This window comes from Crotalus tigris, unplaced genomic scaffold (assembly GCF_016545835.1).
Source record: "Crotalus tigris isolate CLP2741 ecotype Arizona unplaced genomic scaffold, ASM1654583v1 scf7180000017771.5222438, whole genome shotgun sequence".
Taxonomy (NCBI): domain Eukaryota; kingdom Metazoa; phylum Chordata; class Lepidosauria; order Squamata; family Viperidae; genus Crotalus; species Crotalus tigris.
In genome coordinates, this window is record NW_024096622.1 from 721,557 (window position 1) to 737,693 (window position 16,137).

Below are 16,137 nucleotides of genomic sequence, written 5' to 3' on the forward strand. Positions count from 1 at the left end.
GAAGTTTTATGTTTACCTTATGAGAGAGGGAATCAAATATTCCCCAGAATAGTTTTTCAGTCAAATGTAATTCTTCTTCTGCTGCTGTTCCATAATTGCCCCATCCTGAAGACAAGCAATAATATTTCCAGCATTGTTCATAGTGATTTGTTAGAAGCTGTATATGTCAGAAAAATACATATAAAACATATTAAACTGAATATCAATATGTATTCATATGATATGATGCAGATTATGATCTTTTATTCTTTATGTAACAAATCTAGTATTCATTTATACAAATAATGTACCTATTACTGAATATACATTGAAAAACATTGGGAATATTGCCTTTCAATGTATTTTCTAAAACATAAAGGAGGGTAATACTTGGATTTATATTACACTATAGATATCAACACTTTCTGGAAAATAATATAACCCAACTGTTGCTATCAGTCAGGAAAAGAGATTTTGTTGTCAAATCAGATATCTCCTTTTTCTTTATATGCAGGTAACATTTGATCCACATAGAGAAGGAAAGCAATGGAAGTTTAGTTGCGAAGAAATAAATTAAGCTTTTTCAATTGAAGTTTGTACATTCAAAATTTGTCTCAGTAAAATGCTCTTGCAGATAATACATATGCTCATCTGAGACAAGACACCAATTTTTAATCAACATCATCCCTACTACAGCAATCTATTTCATGGTCTATGCTCTACAGTTCAGAAGAACCTCCCAATCTTTTTCATTGAGGGCTCTGAACATGCTATATGTCAAGACATTCAGTGAATGGAAGAACTGTCCAATAAGGCAAAGCCTCGTTGAAGATAGCAAAATATATGAATTTTGAAAGGGAAAAACCCGAATAAAATACATAGTAATGGTGTGGAAGTCAGTTGAATTGTTCCTATATCTGACAGAATAACTCTTTAATGTTTGGTTCCCTCTATGGCAGGGGTGTTAAACTGCCGGCCCGTGGGCTGGATACATCATGGTGAAGCCATGCCCACCCAATTGTTGGCAATGGAAAAAAAGTCACGACACATCACGTGATGTTGAGAGTTTGACCCCCCTGCTCTATGGAAATCAGTCAACATTGGTCATATACAGCCATATGATCCAGATTGGCTTATATGTTTCACAGATATAATATTCAACAAAACCAGCTACATAAAAAAATTCAAAGTGATTTACATTAAAATAAACCTTTCATAACCATATATGCACACCCATTCCCATAATTCCAATTACAAAAAAAATCAAGCAAGCAATTAGCCTACAAAGCACTGCTGAACTGTTAACAGTCTTCTGATTGAAAGTTATGTGAAATAGTCCAGACCTCCAGGGCCAGGTTATTTCATAACAGTAGGAAAACCACTGATCTTTTCTGGGTTCCAACTCAAATAATTTTGGGGCGTGATTAAGGCATTTTACCCTGGATTAAATACACAGAAGGGGAGATTCGAACTGAAGGAGATAGTTTGAAAGTAACTGGAAGCCAAGTTGTAGAGATTTAAAACCAGCACTTTGAACGCTATCTGAAACTCTGCAATGCAGGACTAACAAAACTAGTGTCACATGCCTGAGCTAACTCTCAGCTGTTAGACAATGACCCAACGCTTTTGCACCAACTGCAGCTTCCAAGTAGCTTTCAAATTTAACCCCTATAAAGTACAGTTCAGTAGTTTGAGGTGATCAAGATTTCTGTCACTATTGTCATGGCATCCTGCTTCAAAAATGGATGCAAGCAAAGCACCAGCCAAAGCCGGGCAAAAGTTTTGGCCACAGTCTTCACCTGCTGGACAAGCAATAGCTGTGAGCCCAAGACACCTCCTAGTTACAGACTTGCTTCTTCAGAGTGTGATCCCTTACAGAGTTAATGAAGGAGAAAATCTTGTTACAGATGATTTCTAATCCTTACTTTGGTTTTACTGAGAGCTGCATTGTTTACAGCGTATAGTTACTTTCCTAACTAATAAAAGGGCTGATGAGGCAGTAAGTAATGATTCTTAGCCTGGACCAAATGATTATATAAGAACCGTGGTGGCGCAGTGGTTAAAATGCAGTATTACAGGCTACTTCTGCTGACTGCTAGCTGCCAGCAATTCGGCAGTTCAAGTCTCAGCAGCTCAAGGTTGACTCAGCCTTCCATCCTTCTGAGGCCAATGGCCCAGATTATTGAGGACAATATGCTGACTGTAAACCACTTAGAGAAGGCTGTAAACCAGTATATAAGTCTAAGTGCTATTGCTATTGCCAACTAGATTTCTGGTGCTCAAGGCTGAGAAAAGAATGACCAAAAGCCCACTGATTCAAGAAGGTGGGACGAAAATGCTTAGAATTAAAACCTTGGAATGTTTGTGTAAGGGAAAGAGAGAAAGAAAAAAAATGGATTGTTATGTTCTGAAATAGAGCTTCTGCATGTTTGATTTCTTTGTCTAAATAAAAAGAACTTTTCTAGTAGTATTGAATGTGTGATGACTCTGTTGTCCTCCACTTTCTGAATATAAGATTTAATTTATGGAGAAAAGAGATTAATAGCCATTCCTTGACAGCGAATGAATTGAACTGTAGTGAATTGGCAGAGCCAACTTTACTTCAGGAGATGGGGAATGGGGAAGAACAGGAAAAAGGCACTCACAACACACAAATATTTGATGCCACAGCAGAAATAAAAATACTGACCTTTAATGGCATTTTACAGTACTCATTAAGTAAGGGTACATCAAAAACTAATCGTCGTAGAAGTTGTTGTAGCATCGAAGGCCGTAAGTGGCTATAATTAAAAAAAGTTCATAGTAATTTCAATCTTTTTAATGAATATGCAAGGCATTTACAGGGTCAGCTGAAATGCAAGACATCTAATACAAGTGCTTGGTAAAAAAAAGGCTGTTTAAAAAAATCACTTCATCAAAAAGGCAGAACTCATAGAGAACTTTGTTAGACCATATATAATGAAAATGTCTCTTTTTAGATCTTTATTATTAAGCAAGCAAAAAGTGATGACTGATTTTATATCAGTGATTTCACCACATCCTTACCCACACCTCCTGTGGCCCTAAAGCTGAGAATTTTCTTGAAAGAAAAATATGGCTCCTAATTATGAAAAATAATACCAATATTTTATATTCTAGGATGACTAGGATAATTTAACATTTATAGGCTGCAATATTATTGGATAATGATATTATAGCAAAGTGTGAAATATCAGGAATCTAGATTGGAAATCCCATCTATTTTTCAAAATCATTGTTTTATTAAAAAAAGCTCAATTAATTGATGCTCAGTTAGCTGATATTGCTTTTAAATCAAACACATAGAAAGAATAGATGTGCAAATTGGAGAAAAACTATTGTTTTTTTCACTCCCAAAGTGTACCTTCTGCACTTAAAAGATTTCTTTAAGTTAATGGAATATGCTACTTTATTTAAGGATGAACATGTGTTATTTAAAGCTAACTTGGTTCATACTCTATAGTGCAGATAGACAAAGTGAATTAAACCTGCCTTTTCCCCTTATAGATGCATAGCCTCCTCTTGTACTCTCTTTGCTGACACAAATTTTGTTCTAAATTTCTTTGTAGGTTAATTCTTCCCTCGCCCAATGAATGTCACATACAGTAGTGGCCAAAACTGTGGAAACCTTTTGGGAAAAGTGTATTTTTGAGGTGTGATGGCTAATAACACCACCTTTTTGGGGGGAGTAGTACCATAAAATTATATATCAATGGAAAGATAATTGAATCAAGAATGTAATGCAACATAGTTTGTTCAATTATTTGTACTGTATTCTATGAAAAGTTATAGCCAAATAACCAGAAAAAGGAAGCACAACTTGCTTAGGTTGATATCAGGTAGCTTTCTTTCATCTGATTGTAGCCAATGAGCATGAGTGTTTAGAGAGCCAATCAGGTGTCATCTTGTTTTGGCAATGAGCCAATCAGATCACAGTAGGATTCCATTATTAATGTCATGTATTGAAGCTGAGAGGAAGATATTTGTCAGTGTGTTATGTGATCCCTATCAAGTTGGTCAGGTTTTTTTTCTTTCATTTAGTGAGCTTGTAAAACATAATAAAATTAAAGTAATGGTGCAAAGAGTTGACTGGTTGCTCAGAAAGCGTTATAAAATAGTATCATTAAGTGAACAAGGCTACAGTTATAAAGAAATTAGAAGAAAAATGGGTGGAAACTTACCCAAAGGTGGCATTTCTACTGTACACTTTTCCCAAAAGCTTTCCACAATTTTGGCCACTACTGTAAATTATATTAGAGACATTATTTCCGCAAGAAATAGAAGAAGATTGTATGTAAATACTTACTGGCAGATAGCAAGCAAGCATTCTTCAATTGTGTCTCTTTGTGCTTTGGTAAGAGAGCGCCCTTTGGACAGACGATATATTGTATGAAGAGCAGAATCAATCAGAGACATGTAATGCTCAGATCCCAAAAAGAGAGAAGCACACCGTGTGAGTAATGGGAACACAGCTGTGCAAATATATCTATTTAGAGCAAGAGCTGTCTCGGTGGTACTTAGAGAAATCTGCATAAAAGATACACATTAATACAGTTACTGCCTGATTAATATATGTTCTGTTTCATTATTGAATACTTCAAACATAATTCTTCTCAGAGGGCCACACAATAACTTAAGACCTTCAGGCCAGATATAGTACATGAATGCATGTTGACAAAAGTTCTTGCCTTTCTTATTTTTATAGTTTGGAAAAAATACAGATGTCAATGAACTTCCAGAATAAACTACAGAGCTAAAGGGTTGTTGGCTTGATGTAGGAGACAGCCCTACATCATCAAAGCTAAAATGTGTATTTTTTATCAGTCTTTCATTTTCTCGTGAAAAAGATGTTCGTACAGCCTGAAATGTTTTAGGTATCCATAACACTTTCAAGAATATTGGAAACTGCTTCTTTAACATCTTTCTTATTTCTTTTTTAACATTCTTTTTCTATTTTCTTTTTTTCATTACTTACTTTTTTTTTACAATCTGTATTTTCTCTTGTGGTTTTTACTTTTTTATATATTACAACATGCAGATATTCTACCCAGAGAGCAGTCTACTGTAGCTCAAAACAAAAAAACCACTCAATTTCTTCCTTCATTCTTTTATTTCCATCCTGCATTTAATCTTTATTGTATCTAGTGAATCAACTCTATCTATCTATCTATCTATCTATCTATCTATCTATCTATCTATCTATCTGTCATCATGTGTGCGATACGTCATTCCAATCATGTCTGATTCTGAGCAGCACATAGACATGATGAAAGTATAACAGTATAAATGTAATACCATAATAAAATTGTAACATAATAGGTTACGTCCTGCAGGTTATAAACACCCATTATGTTCCTGAATTAGGGCCTGGGAGGTTAGTTTGGGCCCATAAGAAGTTGGGTTGTTTTTTTTTATAATTTTTGCTTTGGGTATTACCTACAGCATCCATTTAAATGTGCATATTATATGGGTTGAGGGTTGATATACTGTTGTTTACTTTTGTTGATTGATTGAATGATTAAATTTATATGCTGCCCATCTCATTGATCAGATGACTGGGCAGCTTACAAGGAGTAAAAGATAAATATAAAAACAATTGAAATTAAGAAGAGTTATATAAAACACTAAAGACAAGCGATCAGACAGCATAGAGGTGAGATCGTCCTTTTACCCTGTTAATCACCTCCAGCAGAGAGAATCCCCTTCAGGGTCCCAAGCCAACTGGCAATACTAGATTTTAATGCCCTTTCAGAAGGCCAAAAGGGTGGGAACAGTTCTCACCTCTGGTGGCTGAATGTTCCCTAAGATGGGGGCCACAGCAGAAAAGGCTCTTCTCCTTGATCCTGCCAGCCATAATTCCTTAACTGATGGGGTCCGCGGGAGGCCTCTTCTGCTGGAGCGAGTGGGATGGGCTAGTCCTACTGGGGCAAGATAACTCCTCAGATACCCTAGACCCCTCTCAGGAGGCCCAAGCCAAGTGCACGAACCAAGTTTTTAGTTGTTTTCATGTGAGGCACTATGTGAGAAATTAAAATTAAAATTGAAACTTTGGAAAAAGTGCAGAGAAGAGCAACTAAGATGATTAAAGGCCCGGAGACTAAAATATATGAACAGTTGCAGAATTTGGGTTTGGATAGTCTAGAGAAAAGAAGGGTTAGGGGGATACACGATAGCAGTATTCCAATATTTGAGAAGCTGCCACAAAGAGGAGGGGGTCAACTTATTTTCCAACGCACTAGAGGGCAGGACAAGAAGCAATGGATGGAAACTAATCAAGGAAAGAAGCAACCTGGAATTAAGAAGAAACTTCCAAACAGTGAGGACAATTAACCAACTTGCCATCAAAAGTTGTGTATACTTCATCACTGGAGTTTTTTAAAGAAGAAACTGGACAGTCACTTGTCTGAAATGGTAGGGTCTCCTGCTTGAGCAGGGGGTGGACTAGAATACTTCCAAGGTCCCTTCCAGCTGTAGTCTGATTGAATTAAATCAAATCAGTAAATAAACCCTGATACCAACCATTTCAGGAAAGATCAATATGCATAAACACTACACTATCTCAGCAATGGACTTTTCCAGCATGATTATGCAGGGAAAGAACATTAGAAAGGCCTCAGGGTAGGTTTAAGTGTACATCAAGTACAATGAGTTTTGAAGCCTGATAATTTCAGTACATTTTTTTAGCTAGGGCACAGTTTTTGTAGTTACAGATTTTATGGTTGTTATGAGATTTTTATTTTATTTCATTCTTAAACCACTAATCATTTATTACAACTAATGGTATGACAAAAGAGAGGCAGATGGATAGATATCCAGCCTATCAGTTGTCCTATGATCACTTACATATTTACCTTAGCCTGAGTAAGATCTTTAATGAGTGGAGTTTCAATGTTAACTATCTTCTGTATCATTGTTTACTAATGCTTTGTTTCATTAATGTTTTTGGTAAGCCTTGAGTAGTTTAAAATAAATATTACAACACTCTAATTGCAGAAAATAAAATTATAGTACTTAGCTAAATTCCAGTATTATCATGAAGCAAATCTCCTGAATACAGTTAGAGAATAATAGCAAACAATACTCAGCTGTATCCAATGAAGCACATGCCCTTAAATCTGGTAAAAATCCAACTTCCAAAAGGTGAAGGAGGAAGGTTTGGTCCTTTATACCATAGACACGATCTAGAAAAAGCACCATGGGTGCTTTGTGGTCAGGACAGAAAGTTGCAGACATATTTGGCTCAGTGACGGTTCCATCTGACAAAAAAAGAGCCCTTTACTTCAGTACAAATATTGCTCCACATTATTCAGTTTAGCTTTATACAGTTTCTGTCCGCAGACAAATGAAAATGCAAGGCTGGTCTGATAGTCACTTATTCAAGGCTGTCATTATTTCAACATTCACTTACTTTGAGTTTAGAGAAACCAGAAAGGCCAAAATACAGCAGTCTAAATTCAAATGCACAGATCCACTTCATGGTCATATTGTAAAATCTTTGAAATTTAAGTTATATGAAAATAACTCAAACTTTGATATATAGAGAAATAAGCTAAGGTTTCTGAAGTTTTAAAGTGTTAATAAATGGTTAATAAAAAGCAGTTTTTGTACACCAGTAGACAAACACAATCCTATACCAAGAATGAGGAAACTGAACAGATGACCAAACAATAGTTTGAATTTGCTTTGGGATATAAATGTAACAAATGTTTCACCATTGTGTTATCAAATTCAGAATTCAAATCTAGTATTCTACACTTTTATCATCATTTTTCATATTTATTTGTTGTGTGCTGTTTTGCTTGTTTTCCCTTCTTTACAGGCCCTATTTTTATATACATTTGGCAGGCCTTGCAATTTCCTCTATTCTTCTGATTTTTTTTTGTCTGTATGAAGTGTTATTTTCAAGTACATAAATAATAGCTCTTTCACCTTGAAAAGCTATTATTATTTTATGATATAAAAAACAGCAATCTCTTTGTTGTTGTTTATGATCTTGTTTGAAAAACAGGAAGACAAGTCAAGGAATTTTCAGATAGTGACCTGTTAGTTCCTATGGAATATTATACTGAGGGAGATGGGCAGTTAAGAAAGGTGAAATATAAACAAAAAAACAAACAAACAAATAAATAAATATCATAATGCCAGATTCCAACACACAAAACTGTGGTTTACCTATAGATATTGGTTGGGGGAGCCACCAATACATTCACCAAAATAGGATTTTGCTTCATTGCACTATAGCCTCTACAAGTTCAATGGAGTTTATTTGTTGTACATCTTTACGTGGACACAATGGCCCTGGGAATCATTTTTACCAGAAAATCAAAGAGAAATGCATTTTATAGGGATCTATATCAATTATTCTGTCAGTTGCTTCCTCAGGACACCACAATGCCTCTCCAAACCTGCTGTTCCAAGTGTCAAGATGTCACACTGTCTTGAAGACTTGGCATAGTCCCTTCTAGAAGCTCAATATTCAGAAGACATTGGAATTATTGTTAAAGTGCAACACTCCTATGACTGATACCCACAGACCTATAAAATGTACTCTGTCATCTACCACCATCTATAGTGAGCTGGTTTTTTTAAAAAAATAATAATAATCTCCCTCCTCTCAAAAAGATTTCTACATAACTGATAGCTGAAAATGAAGAGATTAAGAGGCAAAGTCTAGAATGTTCCAAATATAGTTCTACATAGACCATGGTTTGGGGTATAGGACAATTACATAATTAAGGAGTTTATGTAAAATAAATGTTTGCTTTATTATCATATAATTTACATAACAAGCTGGTTAAATATAATTTAAATTCATTTTGTAATGTTTTATATTCATTTCAAATAATTATTGGCATATAATTATAATATGATAAAATTAATACAATTGCAAGAGAAACTTAAAATACTTTACAATCTATTCATACAGGAACAGTGATTAATATTTATATGTATTTATATTTAAGGGTGTGTAAGTATATACATATGTTGTATATAGCATGTTTATATGTGTGTCATGTACCATATTTTCTGGTGTATAAGACAACTTTCTAAAGCATGCAAATCGGTGCCGAAGTCAGGGGTTGTCTTATAGGCCGGAAATTACGGTAGTTTCCGGCATATAAGACGACTTTCTAGGCATACAACTTGGGCCGAAATCAGGGGTCGTCTTATACGCCGAGTTGTCCTACTGTATACGCCAGAAAATATGGTATGTGTACACCTTTGAGAGCAGGCAACAGAATTTCATTTTTAATATGTGCCAGTGTGCCCACAGTAAAAAATGACAATAAAGGTTATCTTATCTTATCTTGTAAGCTTTTAAAGGAGAATATTTGAACAAGATGAAACAAAGCAATCTGCCACTTGGATTTTCCATCCCAACTCAAGTTAGAATCATTTTCAATTACCTTTGTTTATTGTTGGTAGTTTTAATGGAATACTTATAATTCCAACTAAATCTTCTGTTGGCACAAGGGAACGCAAAATCGACCGTATTCTAATGGCTTCACCTTTCCCAGTTTGGATAAGCTGTAAAAGAATGTTATATCATTTTTTTTTATTTTTCTTATCTTCACAGAAATATTTTCTTAATTTTTACAAATATTCAAGAATACTAAGAGATAAAAGTATTTATTTTATTTACATAAAAGCAATTTTCCCCCTTCAGTGATTTTCCTCATATTAAAATGTTTTAGATTTACTGAGAATATGGCAATGGAGGCAGATTTTTCTATCTTAACATCCTTTTAGGAAGATCCACTTAAATTTAAGTTCATTTTTCTTTTGTATACATAAAGTAGAATGTGTCTTCTTTCTCACATTTCCTCCTATATTTCCAAATATAGGGACTTATTTCAATACTGATATTCAAATAATATTTCTATGGCTTAAATTAGTGCTATATACTGATATATACAACAAAGAAAAATAGAAACAACTGGAATGTTTTGATCATGGGCGGCGGTGGTTGACTGGATTAAAGGAGAGAGGAAAAAGAATAGTGGTGACCCTTCAGGAGTACTTTATTATAATTCAGAGTATTTCTCACTATCAGCCTTGCTATTTGGGGTTAGTAAGAATTTAGTTCATCAACATATGAACAAGGCCACATGTTCCCTATTTTTTACTGAGTTAATATACTAAATGAAGATGCCACCGGCTCAAGGTTGACTCAGCCTTCCATCCTTCCGAGGTAGGTAAAATGAGGACCCAGATTGTTGAGGGCAATGTAAATATATATATACATTGCTTACTGGTGTACACCGCTTAGAGAGTGCTTGCACTTAAAGCGGTATATAAGTCTCATAAATAAATAAATAAATAAATGAAGAAGGAAAGAGTATGGAGTAATATTAACTCCTGTTGGAAAGCTTTCTAACAAATAAATAAATATATAAAAGGTCCTTGAGCATCAAGTCCCCTAATGTAAGGGATCTTTGCTAGAATAGTTTCCATTCATCTCTAAACCTAACCACCTTGTTTTTTTATTCAGTAAATGAAGATAGCTTAGTGGTCACATCAACAAGATTTAAATGTTTCTGTTCTGATTAAGAAACTGGAACTTTTTCCATGTACTGTATTACAGTATATCCGTTCCTTTACCAGTCCGGAGAGACTAGTGCATTTTCTGGGAATGCATTGGAGTTATTTTCCTTATACCTTATTCCTTCTGATCCCTAATTATTTCCATTATTGCATATTAATTTGATAGAATTAATTTCTTCTCCTTTTACTGAAATTATAAATTTATAATATTTATGGAGTATGAATGATCAACCACTGAAGATAGGCATGAACTGAAATAATTTATGTATTGATAATTTAGAAAATTCATGTGTTAAAATTCCTGTTCCTACAAAAATAACAAAGCTACTTACATGGAGTTCTGGTGCACAACGGCCAAGCAAATCTATAAGAGCTGAATAGAAAGACATTATTGCATTGCCCATGTGGACTATCTCTTCCTCTTCCTCATCTTCTTCTAAACTAGTGAAAAGAAACCATGTAGCCATAAATAAATATTGAGGTTATTTAGAAAATTCAAACTACTATTATGTTTTTAAGCAATTTGTCTTCTTTAGTGTAAGCAAGTCAATTTGCTACCTTATATTATATACTTTTCATACTTTTTTGTAATGTTAACTCTACAGCAAATTGTAACAAATACAAAATGTTACTTTTAAATGTATTCCTTTTCTTCTTTAAGCTTTCATAAAATAAATAAAACACATTCCAACTGGAATTCCTGCTATGCTTCCCTATAGTAGTTCACATACTGACAAATTCTTAGTCTGGTATAAATACATTCTTCTAAATGTAATTAAACCTTACATACATATGTGTACTGAATTCTGAATAGCCTTTAAAAAGAAGAGGGAAAGAAAGAAGGAAAATACTCTGGAAAGAATTGGTATACAGTCCATGCTGTTTTAATTTTTCTCTTTCCATTATATGTTTACTCCAAATCACCTTTGCTCTCCCGGCTGCTTCTTCCATCTAATTTACATAATCATAATACATGTTTCAGTTATTATAACAGTACCTGGGGAAGATAATTTGTGTGGGGAAGTAGCAAGTATAAAAGAAGAGAATGTATTCTAATTGATTTTCATACTAATATATCCTTTCTCTAAGCAACTTTTCTTTTTTAAAAAAAGCTGCCTGCTTTTAGTTTTGTGTCAAACTAGTTTAATCAAGTTTAGTTAAATTACAAAGAAAATCTTTTTCAATAATAGAAAAAAGGAAAATGTCAGCTTTCTCCTTCTCTGATTAACCAAAATGAGAGAGAGACTGTAGTGCAACAGAAACAGAGTGCTTTCAGTCCCATTAAGTCTTATAGATATTTCATTGCATTACTTGTTTCATATAGGAAATAAAAAATTCTACATAAAATGTCTGGAATGTTGTTGAACTGTAGTTTGGCATTGATATCAGTGCAGGAATTACTTCTGTACTATTTTCCAATTCTCACAAAGCAGGCAAGTAATTAAAGCACTGTAATGATAAGAGAAAGATGCTTACCCATTGCAAAGATGACTGTGGCAAAAAGAGAGCAAAGATAGCACCAGGTACCGAGTAATAGCAAAGATAGCACCTGGAGCACCCCATGAAAACTATTGGCATTGACAAAATTACCATCAGTCAATTGCAAAAGGCAGCCTAACTCGGAACAGTTTACATCCTGCAACAATATCTCCAAAATCATCAAACAATGTCTGCTTATCTCAGGTCCTTGAGAAGGACTCAATAGATGAATTAAAAATGCCAAATTCAGTCTAATCTGGTGGACTATGTGATCAACCATAACTGAAAATGTATAAGTACTATTTTATACAGTACTATATAATGGTTTTCATTACTTCCTGGCTTTTGAAGAAACCTGAAATTTTATGGATAATTTGAGATATGCTATAAATAAAGATTAACAAACTATAACTAAAGTAATCTTGCACAATTATTACTGCAGTTGTATTGGGTCAAAATTTATCTCAACAATATATTCTGCTATATATGGTAAAGGAGTGGATGAAAACACGGAAGAAATGTATTCTGACTTCATTTCAGTATTGCCAGAATTACTGCTATGCTAGGTTTTTAGATTCTGAATTACAAAAAATAATTAGTGGAAAGAATGTTGAACATGAAATGTTGAGCATGAAAGCTGCCAAATCAAACTCTTGCCATGGCTGGGAAACTTTCCTGTTTGAAATCCTATGGAGCAGCTAGCTGGCATTGATAAGGCACTTTTGGCATTTCTATTTAAGATTATTTTTATCCTACTTCGTTAGCCTTCTGATAACATTCACTTACAATTTTCTCTTAGAACCCTGAGAAGTCAGATCTAGAGCTGGGTTCTCAGAAATTTTAATTGCTTCCTGCATAGCAGCTAACAGACCGTTCCCTCCTTCTCCTCTGAGAGCAGGGCCAAAACATTCCGGCCGTCGAATAAGAAGCTTTACAAGGACACAGGCATTTTCTTCAACACTTTCACCTGGAAACCCACAAAACACAGAACACAGTTATCTGAACAAAATATAAATCCAAATACAAAAGATCTGGGTGAGCCCTGATCTAGGAATCTCCCCACAGGAGTCAGAGGCCTAGATTGCCCGACCGCTAGGCCCCTGTGTGTTTGCAAACAGATTGCGCTATTACAGTCGAGAGGCCACTGTAATAATTTTACACTCATCTAACCTTTAGGTAATTACTATCTGCATTTAAATCCTCTCTCACCGAATTGGCCAAACATTATTTTTCTGTGCCATGTATATATTTATATGCATGACGCAATGAGGTATATGCCATATAAAGTAGATTATTCTCTAGAGTAGCAAAAATTTTAGTATACATTTGCAAATATTTCTATGCAGCCTGATGGTATACACCTGGCATGTCAAACTCGCGATATCACATATTGGGACTTTGCTCCCATTGCCGGAAATATGGTGGGTGTGATTTTGACGTGATGCAACTGGCCCACAGGCCGGCAGTTTGACATGCTTGGTATACACTATTAAACAGTTTCAGCTATTATTCTGCTGTGTAGCAAGTAAGAAAATCAAGTCTCAGCAGAGTAATCCTAACTGATGTCAATTCAATACTTATTTTTAAGTGCCTTGGGTGTTTAAATTATATTTAAACAGAAAGCTGTAATATAAATCAAATAAATAAATAAATTACCATTAACAAAGACAGCAAATCTTAAGAATGAGAGATACCGTTCACCCTCTATGGGATTCCAACCAATATCAGGGTATCCAGCTGCTAAAAGCATTTGGCAGCTCTGAAGACCACATCCTGCCAAGTAGGTTACAACCTGTTCAATACAAACACGAATATCATCTTAGTCTTTGTTCTAAGCAATCAAAATCAGAGTGAAGATGAAACAACATATGTGATACATGTGTGTGCGGGGAGATGCAGGAACACACATGTATTTTAAGCTTGCAAAAATGTAAAGAACATAAGGAACCAATTTCACTGAAGCTAATCATTTTCACTTATAAAAAAGGAGATTGCTCTTAGAAAAAACTGATTTGTACAAATTTGCTAACCGACATAAAAAGTTGCAGCCATGAAGACGAAAAAGGAGTTCATAACAAGAACCGAAAAAAATATGAGCAGAGAGGAAAGGACTGAATTCAAATAAAGTTTTTTTTCTTCCCCAAAAAGTGACCGGCACCGACAGTTCTATAGATGAACCAAGAGATCAGTCAAGGACAGTCACAAACACAGGAATCCCTGATCAAATGCTTGAGAGCATCTCCAGGACAAACTTAGCTTCCTTTGTTGCCTGGGCTCAACAAATCCTGTGAGCCGGCCTACCAGTTCCTCTCAGGGCAGTGGTGGGATTCAGCCGGTTCGCATTGGTTCAGGAGAACCGGTAGCTAAATTTACCTGAATTCGGAGAACCGGCTGGCTTCTGGAAGTCCAGTCTAGGCCTCGGAGGCCTCCCAGGCCTAGAACAGCCCACCGGAAGTGCATGGATACCACTTCTGGAAGTCTGTTCTAGGCATCGGAGGCCTGGAGGAAACTTCCCAGACCTAGAACGGCCCACTGGAAGTGCATGATGCCACTTCCGGAAGTCCATTCTAGGCATCGGAGGCCCAGGCCTGCATCACATAATAGAACCAGTTGTTAGGTATTTGAATCCCACCACTGTTTCAGAGTGCATGCTGATTCTTCATAATACAAGATAAATTAGGAAACTAAACATATCTGCAATGAGATCGTATTTGTGTGACAATAGCAATAAATAATATACCTAGTAAAAACTAAGCCCCATTATGTAAGAGGAAAAGCTGCTATGAATAAACAGCCAACAAAACTCACTTCCTCATGTCTCAACACTGATGAGTTACCTATTCTGTAAGAAAGACAACAAAGTTCATAGAACATCAAGACTGTAGTAATTTATGATAAAATTAAAAGTTGTACAAGATATTGAATAATTACTTTTTCTAGGTCAGGCTCCTCCAATGCAAGTGCAAGCTCATTATTGTCCATTACTGAAGCAGCTGCTACATCTAATGGAGTGGACCCTCTCATAGAAGGAGAAGCTGGAGGAAAAATACATGATTATTGTATAGAATTAAAATATCAGGAATGTAGCTACATGCCTTATGCAGCAGAGGGCAGCAGTTACTTTGCAGTTAGCTGAAGTTCAAACATTCATGGCTTTTTCTTCATGTTTTATGGAGAGAATCTGTTGATTGCTAATTATTGTTGTTGTTACTGTTGTTGGTTTGCTTTCAGTTTATCATTTTGTTGCTTAATTAGTGGAGATAATTAATCAACTTTCACTTTTCTGATTTATTCCTATTTATTTTATTGTAATAAAATTATAATAAAATATTAAAGCAAATTTAAAACGTACTTTGCATACTTCAGTATAAAATATCAGTGGCAAAACACTGTGAATGTTGTGTGCTCATCAAAATAACATGATAATTCTCTGATCAAGCAGAAGCACCACCTGGTATTTTCCCAACCCATACAATAATTGATGTGCATTGTATAAATAGATTGTGTCACTAAACAGTACATGTCGCATAAAGATGTTTGCTGGAAACTAACAGTAAACAGCAAACACTTGGTTATGCAATGTTATGAAATAATCTTCACTTTCTGAAACACACATGAATTTTTTCCAGGACAAACTAAACACGGAACTTCAAAAAATTTGATAATTTATAGAGGCCAGGGCTATTATAGTTCACAAATCATCACTATAATAATGTCCAAACAGGTCAGTTCAAACATAAAATGAGGAAGATGGGTGGTTTGAAAATATGAAATAAATAAATATAAACTTCAAAGAATTCTATGAGTCTTTTTTTCAGATATGTACATATATGTATTAGGAAATTACTGAGCTGGATGGAGTAATATTTTAGTAAAATTAGAGTACCAATATAGTATCCCCAACATTGACCAGATCTCAATACACCTGAGATACCTTATCTTTTATATGTCAGGTTTTAATTTTGAAAAGTCACTTAACAACCATCTTACAAATGTTATGCTCCATGTCTTTCACAATGTGATTTGTAAAAAGCTCTTGAGGTTTATAATTCAGTTTTTTAATCTTCAGCACAACTTAAAAACCAATTACATAAATAAAAAAGTGTATCAATATGC

The 16,137-nt window shown here is 34.9% G+C and overlaps 1 protein-coding gene across 24 annotated transcripts in view; it reads right to left on the reverse strand.

Annotated features, from left to right (window-relative positions):
* RYR3 (ryanodine receptor 3) overlaps window positions 1–16,137 on the reverse strand; it is a 301,080-nt gene that overhangs the window by 116,779 nt on the left and 168,164 nt on the right. For all 24 annotated transcript variants that reach the window (XR_005556461.1, XM_039341606.1, XM_039341605.1 and 21 more), the window contains 9 exons: window positions 14,953–15,056; window positions 13,678–13,813; window positions 12,808–12,988; window positions 10,875–10,983; window positions 9,405–9,525; window positions 7,084–7,253; window positions 4,304–4,524; window positions 2,669–2,759; window positions 17–157 (listed from right to left, as the gene is read on the reverse strand). Coding sequence is in view for 23 of the 24 variants with exons in the window: in XM_039341606.1 (XP_039197540.1) it covers window positions 17–157; window positions 2,669–2,759; window positions 4,304–4,524; window positions 7,084–7,253; window positions 9,405–9,525; window positions 10,875–10,983; window positions 12,808–12,988; window positions 13,678–13,813; window positions 14,953–15,056 (1,274 nt within the window). In the remaining variant the exon portion in view is untranslated. The remainder of the gene's footprint in view (window positions 1–16; window positions 158–2,668; window positions 2,760–4,303; window positions 4,525–7,083; window positions 7,254–9,404; window positions 9,526–10,874; window positions 10,984–12,807; window positions 12,989–13,677; window positions 13,814–14,952; window positions 15,057–16,137) is intronic.